The sequence below is a fragment of the Nannospalax galili genome, unplaced genomic scaffold, assembly GCF_000622305.1.
Source record: "Nannospalax galili isolate Female #2095 unplaced genomic scaffold, S.galili_v1.0 scaffold91, whole genome shotgun sequence".
NCBI lineage: Eukaryota > Metazoa > Chordata > Mammalia > Rodentia > Spalacidae > Nannospalax > Nannospalax galili.
This window is the reverse complement of record NW_008332583.1, coordinates 1,559,654-1,579,201: the sequence shown is the minus strand read 5'-3', so window position 1 is coordinate 1,579,201 and position 19,548 is coordinate 1,559,654. Positions and strand designations below refer to the sequence as shown.

The window sequence follows — 19,548 nt, the reverse complement described above, 5'->3', positions numbered from 1 at the left end:
TAATAGATTGCTTTGTCCCATTTTTCTTTTTAAAATTAGTGTCTCTAAGCAACTACTGGCTTTCACCTTACCCTGGGTATTCAGATGTTCTGGGAGATAACCTTCCATCCTATGGAACAAAACGGGGCAAAGAAAACAAAACAGACAAGGGGAGAAACTGCATATAAACTAGCACCGTTGAGGAGACAGTTTCATTTTTGGGTCTCTGATATTTCGGCTTAGAATGTGATTTTAGGTACCATAGGTTTTCTTTTTTTTTTCCCCTCTACTGCATGTGATAATGTCATCATTTATTTTTAAATGGTTCTAAATTGCAGATTTAAGTTTATTTCAAATCAACCCTATTTTTAAATTCCTTTTAATAGGAGGAAACGAAGCAACGATACACAGAATCTACTATATTTGAAGGACTCAAACAAATACATGTTTGACTGTGAATTCTAAATTCTCATCCAAACAAAGAGATAGAAATAGACATAAAAATATATTCCTTTGATTTGTAGTTGGTGTAGAATGTCAAGTATTGCACTTTAAAATTACTAACATTTTGCCCCAAGTTTCGCCCTGCATTAACCACATGCTTTTAGCAAACATGATTTAGAATCCTGCATGTAAAAGCAACTAGTTTTTTCTCATTCAAATTTGGAAGATTTACTTTACAGACCTATTTTTTTAAAGAAATGGCATATTTACTTACAAAATTGTGAGATGGGGGCGTCCAGCTGAGGTACGTTCCCCCCCTTGGCATTGAGCTTCTGCACCTGGGTCGGGGGCACAGGCTTGTGTGACTGCCCAGTGGCCCGGTACATGGCTTGGACCCACAGGATACGGTCCTGCTCATCATCACTTGCAAATATCACCGTATCTCCTTCTTTGACTGCATTGAAGAAGGCTCGGCCACCCTCCAAACCTGCAGGAAAGAGAACAGCAACATCTAAGCTGAGCTGAGAGAGTTTCTGCAGGGCGCAGCCCTTAGAAAGCATTTCTGCAGCTTTTCCTTGGGCCGGAGGAGGGGAGGGGCAATTTATCAGACTCTGGGATGGGGCGTCTGAAAACCATTTGGCCACTGAATGGGACCAGGATGTTAAAGAGACATTTTGAGGCTGGCTCATGTCTAGTTTTTTGTCCTGCTGGTAACAACATGTCAAGTAGGCTGCTTATAGGCTGGCCAAACATCTGCCTTTAAACATACAAGTCCTTCCCTCATACCGAAAAACATTCATCAGCATCACCATCACCACCATCACCACGAAGACCCCCCCGCCCCCGACCATCTCTCCCTCGGCCACTCTTCCGTTGCTCTTTTTGCAACGAAAGGGACATCTCTTCCAAAGCTTCTCCATCATTAGAAATGCACCTGGGCATTTGGACCAACTGCAACGCCTCATTCCATGGATCTCTAAAGACCTAAGAAGCTGATGATGCAGATGCTGTAGGTTGAAGGATCACCTCTGAGCAGCAAGGGTCTCTGTCCTCCACTTGACCTTAAAGCCCCTCCAAAGATGCTGCTACTTGCCTGAACCTCTCTAGCCAAGGTCAACAATGAAATGAAATTTGCTGCATCCAGCACTCCGTGCAAAGTCCTAACTTGACTCACTGAGCTGCTTCATCAGGGAGGACACTCAATCCCTTCTTGTCTAAATGTGCTTCTTACTTTAAAAGTTTGTAAAGATTTATTATTTCTAACTTTCTGCGTATGTGTGTATGCCTCAGTGTGTGTGTGTGTGTGTGTGTGTGTGTGTGTACACCATGTGTGTACAGGTGCCCTAGGAGCCCGGAAGAGTGTCTGATTCCATGGATTTGGAGTTACAGGTGGTTTTGAGCCACTTGGTGTGGGTACTGGGAACTGAACTGAGGTCCTCTGTCAGAACAGCAACTGCTCTTAACCACTTGGCCATCTCTCCAGCCCCTGAAACATGCTCTTTATTTGGCTTTCAAGACATTTGGTTTTCTTCCTAGCTCCCTGGGACTCTTCCATCTTTTCTGCTGGTTCTTCCTCTTCATTGCTCTGACTTTTTAAATGTGGGAGCATCCCAAGCTCTGTCCTGGCACCCTTTACCTACAATCCCTGATGATGCCTCAACCTTTAGGTATATGAATGTGCTGAGGTTCCATGCATCTCTCCCTGCACTCCAGATTGGCAATGAGTTCCTGGATCTGACCATGGATGTCTGATGAACTTCCAAAGCATGTCATGCCCAGGGTCAAACTCCTGGTCTTTGTCCTAACCCTGTCTCCACTTTAGGAAAGCCGGGCCCATTTGGCTAGATGTTCCAGTCCACAATCTTTGGGTCCGTTTTGATTCCCTCATTGACTTATCAGGTGGGTATTGAAATGCTGATGCTTCTACCCTTGGGTGATCTGGGAGGGGCTCCTACTGCCCCTCCCATGCTGCCATCCTGATCACCAATAATCATCTCCCATATGAATCCGCTGTCTCCGGTTGAGCCCTTAGCATCAATTTTCAGTAGGGAACCCAGAACAGTTCATGCCGTTTCTCTGCTCAACTCAATGGCCTCCATTCCATTGAAATGAGACCGTAGGTTCTGACAAGGCTTGCAGCCCCCATCAGCTGGTCCCGCACTGCCTGTCATCTCCCCTCTCTTCCTGTCTTGTGCTCACCTCACTGCAGATGCACCAACCTCTTGCTGTCTCTTAACATGAGCTCCAGGCACGTTCTTACCTTTTGACTTCTCTTTCCTGGAGTATTTTTCTTCCATATATCTGCATGATTGACACCTACATATTTTTATTTGAAAGTTACATTCTTAGGAGGCCTTGTCTGACCTCTACCCTTGGTAACCCATCTTTCTTAATTTAAATTTTCACCACTCTTTTTTAAAGATTTAGTTTAAATTTTTTTGTGTGTGTATCTCTCTCTCTCTCTCTCTCTCTCTCTCTCTCTCTCTCTGTGTGTGTGTGTGTGTGTGTGTGTGTGTGTGTGTATGTGTACGTGTGTGGGCGCCCATGGAGGCCACAAAGAGAGTGCCAGATCCCCTGGGACTGGAATTACAGGTGGTTGTGAGTTGCCCAATGTGGGTGCTGGGAGCAGGAAGTGCTCTCAGCCATTAAACCTATCTACCCTCCCATTACTCATGCTGACTTCTAGTAGCTACAGAAGGACTGTGTGACATAAGGACAAGGGCTCCAGTTGGACCTGTTCTCTGCTATTTCCTTCCTAGCATAATCATGACACAGAAGGGGTGCTCAACAGGTGTTTATTGAATACATGGATATGCTATAGACTCAGGTTCTCCATGGGCAGTTCTCAAGGTTAAAGTTTAGAGCAAGGTAGGTAGAAGCATCTCTGGGCTTAATTCAAGGCTAGCTCATGTGCCTCAACAGAATCCTAAAGCCTGTACTTCAGCGAGCTGGCATTCTCTAGCCATGTATGAAGCTCTTGCCTTCATTAGATTTGTCCTCTCCCCCTCTCAGTTAAGAGATAAGCAGCTCCAAGTTGCCAGTGCACACTGGTCAGAAGCCTATCTACAGCAGCACCGGATGACATCTGACCACTGTGCTCCCCATGTTAATTCAGGTATCTCTTTTACAAACATCGATGAATATTGGGAATTTTCCATTTATAACGGTCAGGAGCTAGAAACTACTTAAAATTTTATTTATTTTTATTTTATGTGTATTAGTGTTTTGCTTGCATGTATGTAAGTACACTCATGTTGTGCAATGCCTGTGGAGGCCAGAAGAGAGCATCAAATTCCCTGGAATCCGAGTTAAGGATGGGTGTTAGCCATCACGTGGATGCTGGGAACTGAACCCAGGTCCTCTGTCAGAGCAGAGCAGTGAGTGCACTTAACCACTGAGCAATCTTTCTAACTTTGGGACTATTTTTAAAATACATTTTGAGAAAATTATTTATTTATATGTATAGGTATGAGTGTCTCTCTGTGTGTATGTGCATATGTACAGGTGCCTGTGGAGGCCCAAAGGGGTGCCAGATCCCTGGAGCTCGAGTTACAGGCAGTTGTGAGCTACCTGATGTGGGTACCAGCCAGGGAACTGAACACCTGTCTTCTGCAAGAGCAGCAAGTGATCCTAACTGCTGAGTTGTTTCTCCGGTCCTAGCAGCCACTTTTTTACATGGAAGATCTAGTGATACAAGATCAAAACAGCATTTTAAAAAGTTTTCTGGTAGTTATGACTATGGGGGATGTTTAAAAATTTCTTAGAAGCTTGTAATGCTAATTACTCTTGCCTTTACTTCTCCTTCACATCTCCTATTCACCATTCAAGGACCTTCTTTTCCCCTTAGAGACAAGAGTTATGCAATTTGGGAGTCTTTTAGATAGACCCACTCAAGGGGTACTCCAGTTGCCTCACCCTGTGTCCCTGTTCAGCATGGAAGAAGCCAGAGCAGTCTGTGTCCAGATTCCCTATCCACAAGTTAGGTAACCTCTTCAGAAGACGGTGTGGTGATAAGAACAGGAGGTAGGAATTGGCTAGACAGTTAGTGTAAAAAGACCCCAAAGAAAAGTAGCCAGTTTCCTGGCTAAAAGTCAAATTGTCCTTGGGCCTCTTAGCAACATACTTCATTCCAAAGGCCAAAAATGTTGAAAGTATTTGGGAGCTCTTACCTAATCCTTAAAATATTTTAGGGTTAACTCTTCAGTGGGGGGGGGGGATTTTAGAGGGGAGGGAGTGGGCATGGATTTGATCAAAACACCTTATATGCATGTATGAAATTCTCAATAAATTATTTTTAAAAAAATTCTTAGAAGGAGTATAAAATGTGTCTTCTGGGAAGGATGGCACATAGTTGGCAAACTGGGAAACTTCATGATCGTAATGAATGAATGACAAGAAGGAAGATTCTGGAATAAGGGAAGAAGAAGAGCTTTGAAGGATGTCTTCAGTCTGAAAAATGAGCTCAGGGACTGAACTGGAAGGGTGCTCGTGCAGACCATCTGTGCTTGGTGACCCTGAGGATCGCTACCTTGCTAAAATCAGGAAACACCAAGGTAGGCACCACTGGAAGGGCACTTTACACTGCTGTGCCTCCCTCCCCAGGGCCTGTTGGACATGGGGATGAGGACAGTATTACTGAAGCAGCAGTCACAAAGACAATCAGGGGTCATGTGTGTGTAGAGAACCCTCTCCATTGTAATCACTCGGAGTAGAGAGGAAATGGCACTAAGTTTCCAGATCTTAACTAAATCCTCCCAATTGCTTTGTGATGTAAGAATTATTATTCCCATTTCACAGATGAGAAAGCTGAGTCACAGAGAAGCAAACAAGTGCCCTTTGATTACAAAGCTGGTGTAAGTACGGAACTAGGTTTCTAACCTTGCCTATTGGCACTAGAGCTAGTGAATGGAAGCACCAGGTGTTAAGAAAACAAAGACTTAAGGATGAGACCAAAATGGGAGGGAGAGCACATTGTTCTCAGAGAACCAAGAGAGGAAGAAGCAAGTGCGCAGTGACATAGCTACCAGGGCTGGCAGCAATCCAATGAGCAATGCCCAGGGCTGGCTCTCCAAAGTGTGACATGTGACACTGTACTAGCTCTCTACAGTGGGCAGAGTATTGTCTCATAGGTGCTAACCTGTCAAAACCATGCAGGAGTTAGAGCAGAAATGGGAAAGGAAGCCAGCTTCCTGGGGAGCAGAGGGATTACTTTCTAACAACCTTCATGGATGCCAAAGTCTTTACAGTGTCAAGGGGGACTGCTGAGGTAATCAGTGGGTAAAGCGTTTGCTGTGCAAGCCTGAGGACACGAGTTCGAGCCCCAGAACCTACATAAAAGTGGAAGGCGAGAATCTCCTCACAAAGTTTCCTCTGACCTTCACACATACTGTGTAGCACACACACTTGCACACACATGATATACACCTACAATAATACTAAATAAATAAAATAGGGGCTGGAGAGATGGCTCAGCTAAGAACACTGACTGTTCTTGCAGAAGACCCGGGTTCGAATCCCAGCACCCAAATGGCAGCTAACAACTGTCCGTAATTCCAGTTCCAGGGGATCCAACAGCCTCTTCTGTCCTCTGCCGCCAGCATGACATGACATGGGTGCACTTATCTACATGCAGGCAATACGTGCATACACATAAAATAAAAATAATAAATAAAATATTAAATAAAATAAAATAAAACAATCTTAGGACTGGAGAGGTGGCCCAGTAGTTAAGAACTCTTGCTGTGTAGTTATGATTCTGGAATTTAGATCACAGTATTCACACAACAAACCCAACATTCTATATACACCTGCAACCCCAGTTTGGAGGAGGGCAGAGACAGGAAGATTACTGGGGCTTGGGGGCTTTCAACCTGAGAAAATTTGGATCCCAAGTTCAGAGACACCTCTCTTCAAAGGAATAGGCAGAGTGGTAGATGAGGAACCCAATGCCCTCTGCTGGCCTCTGTATGCATGTACAGGGCCACACACACACACATATTCATATGTCCCCACATGTGCATACACACACATGTGCATAAACTCAATAAATAAACAGATCTTTAAAAAATTAGAACTAAGATCAGCTTGGTATTTGGTACACTGTGCCATAGAGTTATTCTGAAAGACTATCCTTTCATTTGAGAACTTACTTGCTTAGGGAATCCAGAAACTGCTGTATACTCTTCAAGCCATATCCAGAGAAAGGTAAAGAGTATGTATTTTGGACTTAAAGAGAACAGCTCATGGGCTGGAGTGGTGGCTCAGTGGTTGAGAGAACTGGCTGCTTTTGCAGAGGACCTAGCATTGATTCCCAGCACCCACTTGGTAGCTAACAACCGTTGGTAACTGCAGTTCCAGGGGAATCCAATGCTTCTTCTGATTTCTGTGGGCATTACACAACATGGGTGCACTGACATACATGCAGGCAATACACATAAAAACTATTTAAAAATTTAAGGGGCTGAAGAGATGGTTCAGTGGCTGAGTACTGGCTGACCTGGGTTCAATTCCCAGCACCCACATAGCGGCTAGAAATACTGTCCGTAACTCCAGTTCCAGGGGATCTGACACCACAATCATTGCATGACATGGGTGCACTTACACACATGCAGGCAATACACTCACATCCATAAAATAAAAATAATAAAATATTAAACAAGAGAAGACCTCACAAGTGAAACTTATATATAGCTATTAACCAGTTCTTCAGATCAACACTGTAAGGACCCTAAATAGCCAGCTTATTGACCACAAATACTTGTGTCTCAGTGACTTTCTGGATCCCAGACTGGTCCTATGGCAAGAATATCCAGTAGCATCCTTCCTTATGGTAAGTAAGAAAAACAGGTTTTGAGAGCACTGAGCTCACCAACAACGTCATTAATAGCCTGGATAAAACTGAGAGGAGGAGAGAAAACAGATCCTAACTCCTTGATTTGCAGGCTCACTGTTTGAGAGCCTCTTCCAATCTCTGAAGACACGGGTCAGATCGCTCATTTCCTTTCATCTCTTTAAGCTGACCGGTTGTCTGGTACATGGGCATCTCCTCCGAAGTACACAGAAGTATGATGATTCTTTACCCCCTTCCTTCTGGTTCCTAGGTAAAAGCTCTTTAACAAACACTCTCTAAGACATTCTGAGTTAAGGGGCTGTGACTCTAGGTCAGAGTCTTTGCTTGGCATATGCAAGAGCTCGGTGACCATCCTCGGGGTCACAAAGAAGAGAGAAATCCTGGGTTAGAGTTAGGATGATGGAAATAATTAAATGTCAGTTTTCAATCAAAAATTACTTGGAAAATATTAAGTAGGAGTCAGCACAGAGAAAGACAGACAACTGCTTATTATCCATCGAAACATAATCGATTTACTTTCCATTTATATATTTCACAAAGGAGTTGCATCTCTTGGGGATCAATGTGAAAACAATGACAGAAGCTTTTAGAATACTCAGGCACAGTTACTGCTGTGTGCAGGGATACAGGGCCTCCTCCCTGACGTTGCCTCTCCACCATGGGAACCCTGCTTCCATCTGTAAATTCCAATCATAACTATGCTATAGCTATTCACATGATAAGTGCCAGAGCATGACCTGAGTTAGTCCTGTGGTCCAGCTCCACCATCACACAGCCTTCAAAACAGGATGATGCTCTCAGTCCCCCTCACTGTGTGGGACTGTGCTGAGGGCCCAGTGTGGCCAGGCAGTGGGGACTGAATGAAAAGGAATTCCCGTGATAAGATGGCACTGGATTTCCTTCTGACACCAGCCTTCTGACTTCCGACTCTACCACACGGGTCTTTGGCAGGACTGAATTTACTTCTCTGAAAGAACCCAAGGATGAGCAAAATTGTAAACAATTATACAATATCCCAATGGTAGGCTTTTTATTGCAGACCACATCATTCGGAAATGTTGCTCGGAACTGTTCATTTCAAACCCTGGGTTGTGTTCGTTATGAAAGTTTCTGGGCAGAGATTTGAATCTAGACCTTCCGTGGTCAGCACTCTGCAACAGAATCTCTGGTGGGATGCAAGTTACAAATGGAAATTGGAAAGGGTTGTACTTGCTTGGATTCCCCAGGCCCAGGATCCTAAGGGTACTGATGTCCTCAGGTGGTCAGGGGCCAAGGTCTTCCCTGCCATACCTTTTCGGGTTAACACCCCATCTTTTCTAAAACTCTGTTTTTCTTTTCTGTGTATTTTGTTGCATGTGGAAGAGCAATATGGGAGTAGAAAAAAAGGTTTTGGGCCAAATAATGCAGTATGGTTGGAAATGCCTTGTGCAGATTTGGCATAAAAATAAACTTCTCTGGGAGAGGGCTGTTGGTGCTTGTCATTCATTAATATGCTGAAATGATTTCACACCCCCCCCCATTTTGAAGGTTTTTTGAGACTTATTTCTATTCAGTTTTCTGGGAAAGAAATAAAATGGGTAGGGGGAGAGGTGTGAGGGGGCAGGATATAGAACTTATGCAGTGTAGAACTTATAAGAAACACTACCACTTACACAGTTAGCTACATAAGCCTAGGCGCCTCAACGCCTCTGCTTAGAGAGCAGCATCTTGTGAGGAATACAACATTCAGGCCAGGTTTCCTCCTCAGTTCCATCAGCTAACCTTGTATGTTCTCAGATTCCAGTCAGGGGACACACATGTAAAAAGGGGAACTTCTGTAGGTCATTCAAACATACTATTTGCCAAGCCATCACACCAATGGCAAAACTGGTACCCAGTGGGGCTCAGTTGGTAAAGCGCTTGTCATTTAAGCATGAGAGCCTGGCTTGCAGCACCCACCTTAAGGTCAGGCTTGTACCTGTAACCCCAGTGCTGCAGGAGCAGAGACAGATGAATTCTCTGGTGCCTACTGGTCAGCCAGCTAGCCCAGCTGATCAGTAAGCTCGAGATTTAGAGAGAGGCCCTGTCTCAAAAAATAAGTTGGAGAGCAACTGAGGGAAATGCCTGACTCAAACCTCTGATCTCCATATGCAAGCACACACACATGCACCTGCATGTACACACATATACAACATACACAGACACAGACACACACACAACATACACAGACACAGACACACACACACAACATACACAGGCACAGACACACACACAACATACACAGACACAGACACACACATACAACATACACAGACATAGACACAGACACACACACAACATACACAGACACAGACACACAACATACACAGGCACAGACACACACACAACATACACAGGCACAGACACACACATACAACATACACAGACATAGACACAGACACACACACAACATACACAGACACAGACACACAACATACACAGGCACAGACACACACACAACATACACAGGCACACACATACAACATACACATACAACATACACAGACACAGACAGACACACACACACACACACAAGCCCCATACGCAGTCCTTGGTATACACACACACACACACAACATACACAGACACAGACACAGACACACAACATACACAGACACAGACACACACACAACAGACACAGACACACACATACAACATACACATACAACATACACAGACACAGACAGACACACACACACACACACAAGCCCCATACGCAGTCCTTGGTATACATGTGTTTTGTTTTTGCTTTCTTCTAGAGAATCGCTGGTGCAGCAGCTTACTGCCTAGCATGGAGCAAGTGCCCAGCCAATACAAGCTGATCATTGACTTGAGAGTAATGACAACTTTGTGTGGTCATGACCTAAGAATGGGTACATACCCGGCTGGGGGTCAGTGTAATCAACGGTGTAGCCATCCAGTTGTAGAAGTTCCTGGGGCTCTGCTTTCTTCTCCCGATAGCTGCACATGGCAAATGTGTATTGACTGACCTGAGAAGGAGAAGCAGACTGTGAGACTCTTCCCCCAAAGCTCATTTCCCCCTCAGAAACCCTCCCCACCTAACACAATTCTTTGCCCAGAGGCCCTGGAGTCAATGGTGGGGTTCTAATTGAAGGTTCCTACCTCCTGGCTATGTGACTGAGCAAATTGCTTGACCACTCTGGTCCTCTGTTATCTCGTCTATACTGGCTATAACATGCCACAGTGGCTTATCATGAGGATGGAATGGACTCACACATGGAATGCACTTTGAATCTGTTCCTGGCATTTAGTAGGTGTTCAGTAAACATCGACTATTATCATTGCTGTTGATTGCCTTTTATTTTGGTTGTGTGTATGTGCATGCTTGTGTGTGTGTGTGTGTGTGTGTGTGTGTGTGTGTGTGAATGCCTTCACACATATGTGTATCTGTTTGGAGGTCAGAGGTCAATCTCGGTGTCATTCTTCAGGAGCCATTCACCTTGTTTTTTTGAGACAGGGTCTGTCATGGTTGTGTAACATGCTGATTAGGTTAGGCTGGCTGGCCAGCAAGACCTTTGAAACGTGTGCTCTAGAATATCTCCCCAGCTTCCTAATTACTTTAAAAATGTTTTACTTATTATTTAAAATTTTATGTCTATGGATATAGTGCCTACATGTGTGTAAGTGCACCTGTGTCATACAATGTCCCTGGAGGTCAGAAGAGGGTGCTGGAACTAGATTCTCCTGGAACTGGAGTTCCGGAAGGTTGTTAGCTGCCATGTGGATTCTAGAAATCAAACCTAGGTCCTCTGCAAAAGCAGCCAGTGCTCTTAACTGCTGAGCCATCTCTCCAGTCCTCCTATTTACTGTTTTTGAGACAAGTCTCCCTGTACAGCCTAGTTTGGCTTTGAACTCCTGATCCTCCTGCCTTAGCCTCCTGAGCTCTGGGATCATACGTATGTACCACCACACCCTGTTATTGCTGTTCTTATGAGTACTGGGTTAAGATACACACAAGTACCTTTTTTTTTTTGATACAAAACTGGCTGAGTGGCAGTGGTTTTATTGGTATTACCTAATATGATTAATGGACTGGCTGGGCTACCATGCTTATAGATATAACATGCCTTTTACCAGAAGTTAGAAAATGAATATTCATTTCTTTATACGTGTTTCAAAAGTACTGCAATTTTTTTAGGGGCTGGGAAAATGGCCCAGTGGGTAAAGCACTTGTGTATGTTTGAGGACTTGAGTTTGGATCTTCACAGGGTAGCATGTATCTGTAATCCCAGTGCTCCTATGGTGAGATGATGGGAGGCAGAGACAGGAGAGTCTTCCAAACCTGCCAGGCCAGGTAGCCTGGAGTGCACAGTGATGAACACAGACAGGCCACTAGCCTGGAGTACACAGTGGTGAACAGGAGGCTGTCTTAAGTAAGGTAAAAGCAAGGACGGACACCCAAGGTGTTTGTTTTCTGACTTCCACATGTACACAGTGGCATGTGTTATATCTTTTCCTCTCCCTCCCCCACTCCCTCCCTCCCTCCCTCCCTCATTTTATTTTTCCAACCTAGTCTCAGCATCAAGCCACCCATTTTGTTTTTGGCTCTCCACCCCTCACGGAAGGGGTGCTTGGGGTTGCTTGGTAAAGATCCCCCCTTCATCTCAGACAAGTACAGCAGTGACATGCTGTCAGAAGCAATGAGCGCTCTGCTGCTAGGTGCCAGTCACAGTGGGGCAGCCCCAGCCCCCGATGGCACGGCTGCTGTTGCTGGTGCCCTAAAAATGGCAGCCCTGACTTCGCTGACACTGGCATTCACCCCAGTGCAGGGTGGCGGTCCAAGCTGCAGGCCCGCCTTCGGGACCCTGTTGTCACTGTGCATCCAGACCTGGCGTGGACACTTCACATTGCTACATGTGGCCCGTTGGCAAGGAGCCCTTGGCAAAGCAGGCCTACCCCCAGCTTCCAGCCAAGCTCATAGGCACACTTACTGTCATCCGTGGATGTCAAATGTCTTGGCGAAGGACTGCCACATCCCTCACCCTTTAGCTCCCTTTATTGAAAGAGACATTTTCTAAGCAGACTTTGAACCCAGCTGGAGACAATTTTCATCACCTCTATGGTGAGTTTGGTCTCTTTCTAATGGCTAGAGGAAAGTGGTACTCTGAGGCCCCACAAGCACCTGTGCTGTCCTGAAGGTTCCAGAGAGAAGAAAGGTGTCCATAGGCGAGAGACTGTTCTCCTGGTTGGTCTGTCCGCTGCTGCCCTCTATTGGTTTCTCAGGAGAATTCTATTAACCCACTTGGGTTTCTGAAGAGTGCATGCACAGGACTGACTGAGCTTGTTCCCTAAGTTCCCCCAGGGAAACCAGGACTAGATCACAAAGAAGGCTTTCACAAGGGAACACGAGTTCGTTCTCTGTACTAAGCAGAAAATCCAGTATCTCCTCCTAAAACAGAGGGTGGAGTGCAAGTGGGGGTCACAGAAGCTGGGCTCCCACCCCAGCTCTAGTAAGTTCTCATCTGTGTTTCTTCTCCTTCTGTCTCCCCCGTCCTCCTCTCCCCCTCCTCATTCCCTCTTCTTTTTTCCTGTATCTTCTTATTACTGAGTAGTTATTGAGATTTTCACGTCCCGTGTGAAGCCCATAGAGCAAACGTTTCATCAGTGCATTTAGGGAAGAAGTTCTCTTGTATTTGTGCAGCTCAATACGTGTCCTTACCCCCTAGATTATCAGTCCATTGAAGGCACAGGACTTGACTGTACTTATACTTCTATGGGCAAAAACCTATCATATAATAATGGGCATTTGTTAAATAGGGCATATGGGAGGGCATATGTACAATAGGGCATGTGGGAGGGCATATGCACAATCCAATGAAGGGAAGTCCTTTCCCCCAATTTACAGTCTCTCTCTAAGCCCAGCCCAGTCTGTTCCAACCTATGACTAGTCCTAGCCACAATAACTTCTCCATCATGCCCCCTGTGATGGTGACCTTGCTAGACACGTCTGTGGTTGTTTATTCCTTGTACGTCATCTGGCAACAGGAGAGAGGAGTTTGTCAGCGGGGCTGGTCAAAAAGAAGGTGCTGGCACTCATTTGAGATCAGAATAACATCACAACAGAAGGGTGTTAATTCAAGACGTGGGCATTTACGGCTCCTGCACTCTGCTTTTCCCTTTCTGGTGTTAGTGGCTTGCTGCAGCACTGTCTGCTGCTGCCCTCTTCTGGCAGTAAAGAGAACTGAAGCAGTAAAAAGAAAAAAAAATCTGGTACTTGGTTAAAAAAAAGTACGTATATGAGTTGGTTCACTGGTAATGCTTTTCTTTAGGGTTTGACAATTTACTTTAGGTAATGAAGGCAGGAAGGCTATTCTTGGAATAATTCTAATTATTGTAAGTTTGGTGAGAACCTTAGTCTTTGCAGAGTGCTTGGGGAACACAGTAAAGATTTGAGAACTTGTTTTTTAAAACTGCCACATCTTATTAATAACGAGCTATTCTCAAATGAAATATATGTCTCCCCACCACTAGTAAACTCTCTTTAAACTATATTTCATTAATTTTGAGCAGTTCTGGGATTGAACTCAGATTCTCACACATGCTAGCCTAAATTTGTATGAAAAGGAGACAGAGAGTGCTATTTTTTATTTATTATTTTTATTTTATGTGTATGAGTGTATTGCCTGCATGTATGTGAGCGCACCTGTGTAATACAATGCTGTGGAGGTCAAGGTCAGAAGAGGGCTTTGGATTCGCCTGGAACTGGAGTTAAGGACGGTTCACAGCCTCCATGTGGATGCTGGGAATTGAACCCAGGTCCTCTGCAAGAGCAGTTAGTGCTCTTAATCACTAAGCCATCTCTGCAGCCTGAGAATGCTATTTTATAAATGTCACTGGTAGAGCCCAGAATGTGTGTTAGATGTTAGAGAGGCCAAGCCAAATAAAACAGAGGGAAGAGATCTAATGGCCTCCATTGACCAGCACATGCTCTTTGGTAACAAGGCTTAGAGGACCCCATTATCTGTGTTGCTGAGATCCTCTGGATGGAATCAGTGATGGGATCCTGGGATTTGTGAGATTTTGATCAAAGTTTGTTTTGAACGTGGCCAGGGTTTTGATCCTGTAGTTCATTTCTAGCTGTGTATTTGAAGTAGAAAGAGGTTTCTAAACAAGTACTGAGTAGCCCCCCCCCACCACGTAGGGATGGGGAAATTACAAACATACAAATTCCTTTAGCACAGGCCAACTGAACCCAAATCTGAGAGGGCCAGGGTGCGGGTCAGGAGGAAACAGCTCAGGAGCAGAGCATTAGAGTGTAGTGGACCCTAGTCTGATTCCCAGCACTGAAAAACAAAAGACAAAACAAAACGAACCCAACAAGCTGGGTATGCTGCTGTACACCTGCAATCTCAGCATTTGAGAGATGGACTAGAGAGTCACAAGTTGAAGGCCAGCCTGGCCTGGATAGAGTGAGACCCTGTCTCAAAAATCTAACCAACCAACTGAATAACAAACAATAATACAAGAAAAAAAAGAGAGAAGAGCAACACAAGAAAACTAGTTTGATTTGTTATTACCACTTGCAATCAGACTATAACTATGCATTCCCATTAGTATAGCTGTGGGGAGACAAACATTCACACACTCGGCTACTTACATATCTTACTGCTCATTTTGGGGTCAACTTATTTGATTGTGTATTCTCACTGCTGTCCAAGTCATTTTATATGATCCAACAATATTTTATCTCATTAAGATTTACTACCTTTTCTAAAAGCTGGAACAGTAAGAGAGATTATATCTATAGGAAATCAGAAACAGAGGATGTGGGTTTAGGGACCATACTGTTTTCATGAAATGCAAAGTAAATGAGTTCTAGAACATTCTGTATGCATAAATCTCTTGGCGCACCAGTCCATTTAAGTGTTTAGAGGTATGGAAGGCACATTCAGTCTGAAGACCTATGTTAGGTGTCACAGCTGGCTGCTCACCATCCCCCATCTTTGGACAGGTCACTAAACCACTCAGCCTCAGTTTCCCCTAGTGTTAAATTAGAAGTGATTTGTACTCACTGTAATACAGAAAGTTGTGAGACCACCTTGATGAATGTTATAAACTCCAAGGGACTAGATAAATATACTATTACTAGCATTCTTATGGAGGAACTCAACATATAATAAATGAGGATGAATGTCCCAGAAATACATTGAAGACCATCAGCAGCGGCAACAGAACCCCTCATTTTAAACCAGAAAGCTTATGAGCACTGAAGAGAGTATGTTTTTTGAGACAAGGTCTCACTTACCACAGGTTGGCCTTGAACCTGCCACTTAGCCAAGTATGAACTTGAACTTCTGATCTTCCTATCTCACTACAGGCACAGCTTGTTTATATAGTACCAGGGATCAAACTCAGGGTTTTGTATATGCTAGACAAGCAACTGAGCTACATTTTAAATATAAAAATATTTAAAAATACAAATTGAGATGAGACTTTCTGACCTGGACAGGTGACAAGTTACTCCTCACTCCTACACTTGTACACTCCCAAGTGGAGAGTTCTGACCACCAAGTGGAGCTCTGTGGAATTGGAGTCTTTCACATTACCAATGATTTGGCCACATTATAGTCAGTAACGTTAATGACAGTGCATTTGGTCCTCACCACAGTCCTGCAGACTAGGGATGAGCCCCAAACAACTCATTGAATCAGGATGCTAAGAACTCATGTCCATCTAATCACTGGGTTACAGGTTATAGATAAATTCATAGAGCACATACAGAAAGTTCAAAGACCATGACTGAGGAGGCTTTCTATGTCATTTGCATATAATCACCCACGTAGGCACTCCTCAGTTTCGTGGATAACATGAGCCCTGCTTTCAGATGACCTCTGAGGCAGTGTTTCTCCAAGGAAGTTCTTTGCAGCACTTGCATAAGCTTCTCCTGGAGGTGTTTGTTAAGAAAACAGATCACTGGGCCCTAATGCAAGCCCACTGTGTCAAGAGTCTTTTGGAGGACACCTTGAGTTCTGCATATTAAACACCATCTAATGCAGAAGGCCTAGGCCTATATTTGGGGAACACTGTCTCATTGTATAAGACTGCTTGTCTTTGGTACAGAAAGAACCCTCAGCAGCAACTAAACTACTGTATTCTCTTTGCAGCTGGTGGGGGAGACTCTAGTCATAACTGTAACTTCACTCCTATCATTAAAAGAGGGAACTTCTACTTTGAATTAGCATCCCTCTGAAAATGGCCTTTGTTTTTGGCCAGTCAGAAGTCCCTTTACCATCATCGTTTGATCGTCTATGGTAGGAGCACTGGAAGGAGATCTCACTTAGGAAGGATTTTAGTAGTGTTTCAGTCAATATCCGGACTCCGTGGTGTATGAGTGTGTACATGTGTATGTGCGTTGGGTGGAAGGAATGAGTTTGGGGGGCCATAGCTATTGGGTGTTTTCTCTTCCTTTTAGGTTTCCCAAACACGTTTGCTTTATATCTAATACATTAAACCACAATGATGTTGGAAGTTATATGTTGTCAACTCTATATGAAGTCACTCTGTAAGTCTTAACATCTGAATCCCATGGGCCACAAATTCAGAGAACGTTTGAGGTTATGGTTTGGATGTGAAGGGTTCCTCCGAAGGCTCATGTACTGAAAGCTTGGTCTCCAATGCAAGCAATTCTCAGAGGTGTGAACCAATTGGATCATGACAGGTCTGCCTTGATCGATGAATGAATCCACCGATGGATTCCAAATCTGAATAGATCATCGGGAGGCAGTGGGACTGAAGGTGGAACCAGGCTGGAGGAGGTTGATACCCTCTCTGCTTAATGGTGTTCACATTGCCTTCCGCAGGATTCCAGTGATGCTACCTAGGGAGCTGCAGGCACAGGGAAGGCAGCATGTTCCACTCCAGCACCTTCGCCTTTCCTCAGATTGCACCAGACAAGATCTGGTTTAATCTTTCGGTTTAAATTTCAGTGTAAGGGTTTGGCTGAAAAGAAACTGAAAATCATTTGCAGCGACAGTTGTACTCAAAGCTACAGGGTTGATGACTTTGAACTTCTCTCTTGAAGATCTGCTGGCATTGAACTTATTCCAAATGAATGATTTTTCTCTTTATCATTCTGATAAGGACTATTTCATATGATTGCTTAAATAGTTGGAAGAGAAGGAAAAATAGGAAGAATCAAAATAATACTGCAGTACTTTCTATGTAGGAGACCAGAACTGTATTTAGGCACAATTGTAGTCTAATTTAAAGACCAGGAATGGAAAACTGGAACTCTCATCCTGGCTTCCCTGTCCTTTGTGTTAGAGCGGACATGTCACCCCCAGAGGCCACTGGGATTGGTAAGAGACTAGTGGTCTGATCTGATTGAAACAGAAGGTTTGATTTGTGGGATGGGGCCAGCAGGGCACCTCCACGGCTCTTTAAAGGTAATGAGCATCCCATGCCTATGAAAATCCTCCTGAAGTCTTGAACTGCCTTTCTCCTGCTCTCTAGGAACACCACACAACCTTAGATGGCCTGTGCCCTTTTGTGCTTCTCAGAAGTTAGCACACAGCTTGTTTTAGTTTCTACATGATTCTCATCTCCTCTTGCAGGAAGGCTGTGTGTGGAGGCTCCGAAACATCTGTGTTCCAGTTGCACAGCCCTAAAAGTCATCTCTCTTTTCCGACTCAGTACACAGCACGCAGACATAGCTTCACTGACATTTTCCACTTGTTTCCTCTTTTGTTGGAGTTTCTTCCCCTAAAATCTTTCTCTTTTCCGACTCAGTACACAGCACGCAGACATAGCTTCACTGACATTTTGCACTTGTTGGAGTTTCTTCCCCTAAAATCTCTTCTGAAGTAAGATTATTTCCTTTTGAGTGTGTGCATGCATATACATGTGTGTACATATTTGTGCATGTGTGTGCACACATGTGTACAGATATACATCCACGTGATATTGCACAGGGAGGTCAGAGGTCAATGCCCCCTGTCTTCTTCGATGACTCTTCACTTCATTTTGTGAGACAGAGTCTCTCACTGAACCCAGAGCTAGCCCCAGGGACACTCCTGTCTCCCCCTCCCCATTGCTGGAATTACAGGTGAGTTGTGATCCTGGATTTCTTTTTTTCTACATGAGTTCTGGGGATCAGACTCTGGTCCTTATACTTACACGGCAAGCATTACCTTACTAGGGATGTATATACACAGGTGCCTTTTTTTTTGCATTGTCAGTAACAGACCAAACTGACAAAATCCAGAAGTCCGTTAAAAAGGGGAAATTTTACAGGCATAGGAGCCAGAGCACTCTGTGTGGTTCCATGAGTATGTGATCTGGAAAAACTATGGAGCTAAGTACTTGGGCTTTGTGGCCTCTATGTGTCACACCTCTGTCATAAATCACTCATTGACTCATTCAATGCGAGAGATAAATAAAGCCTAGCTAGTTTTTAAAAAATCAGAGGGAACCATATTAATCGAACAACCTACTGACAAATTATACGTACAACTAGCTCAAGGAATATAATATATATCTAGGCAAGGTTTATGTGAGAATATTTGGTCTTTGCCCAAGCTTTATCAACATGGCACATGGTAATTAAATGTACCAGACTGGTGGAACCAACCTTCTTGGATGTTTAACAGACATACTTTGAGGCCTACAATAATTTGGTCAGAGGGACATAAAGGACAGTTTTTTACTCCTTGCCCTCCTAGGTCGGCTAAGTTCCAGGGGACTATAAGCATCTTTCAAAATGTCCTATAACTGTGGTGATTCACCTGTCCTCTTGATCAAGGAGGCCATGGAGACCCCATCAAATGGATTTGAACCAGTGTCCAGTCTACGAAGAGGAGGGTCAACACAGAGTAATCATGTCCTCCATGCTTCCAAGCAAAGCCAGTCATGGCCAAGCAGGCCCTTTGACTTATCTTCACATAGACGGAACTGGTAAAAGAAAGGAACCAGGGGCTCCTCCCAAGCCCATGTTACCCCTGAGGAACAGAGCCTCAAACAACCTTAATAGTAAAATAAATTGGTTTATCTGGGCCAACTATAGGGTTTTAAACACCCAAATGGAAAGTAAAACCAAAGATTAAAGGGGTCAATATAATTTTTTAAGAGTCCATGTGTATAGCTAAAGGCTACATAACCTTAACCCAAACCCTAAACTAATTCATAATCCTGAACAATAACCCTAACCCGAACCCTAACCCTAACCCTAAAGCTAACCCTAAACCTAACCCTAACCCTACCCTAACCCTAAGCCTAACCCTAAGCCTGCTTCCTCCTAT

General features: G+C 44.2%; 1 protein-coding gene across 1 annotated transcript in view; it reads right to left on the bottom strand.

Annotated features, from left to right (window-relative positions):
• The window catches only part of Cadps (calcium dependent secretion activator), a 497,333-nt gene that overhangs the window by 157,070 nt on the left and 320,715 nt on the right, over positions 1 to 19,548 (bottom strand). The window contains 2 exon segments of the mRNA XM_008827502.2: positions 698 to 910; positions 10,173 to 10,281. Coding sequence (XP_008825724.1) covers positions 698 to 910; positions 10,173 to 10,281 — 322 coding nt within the window.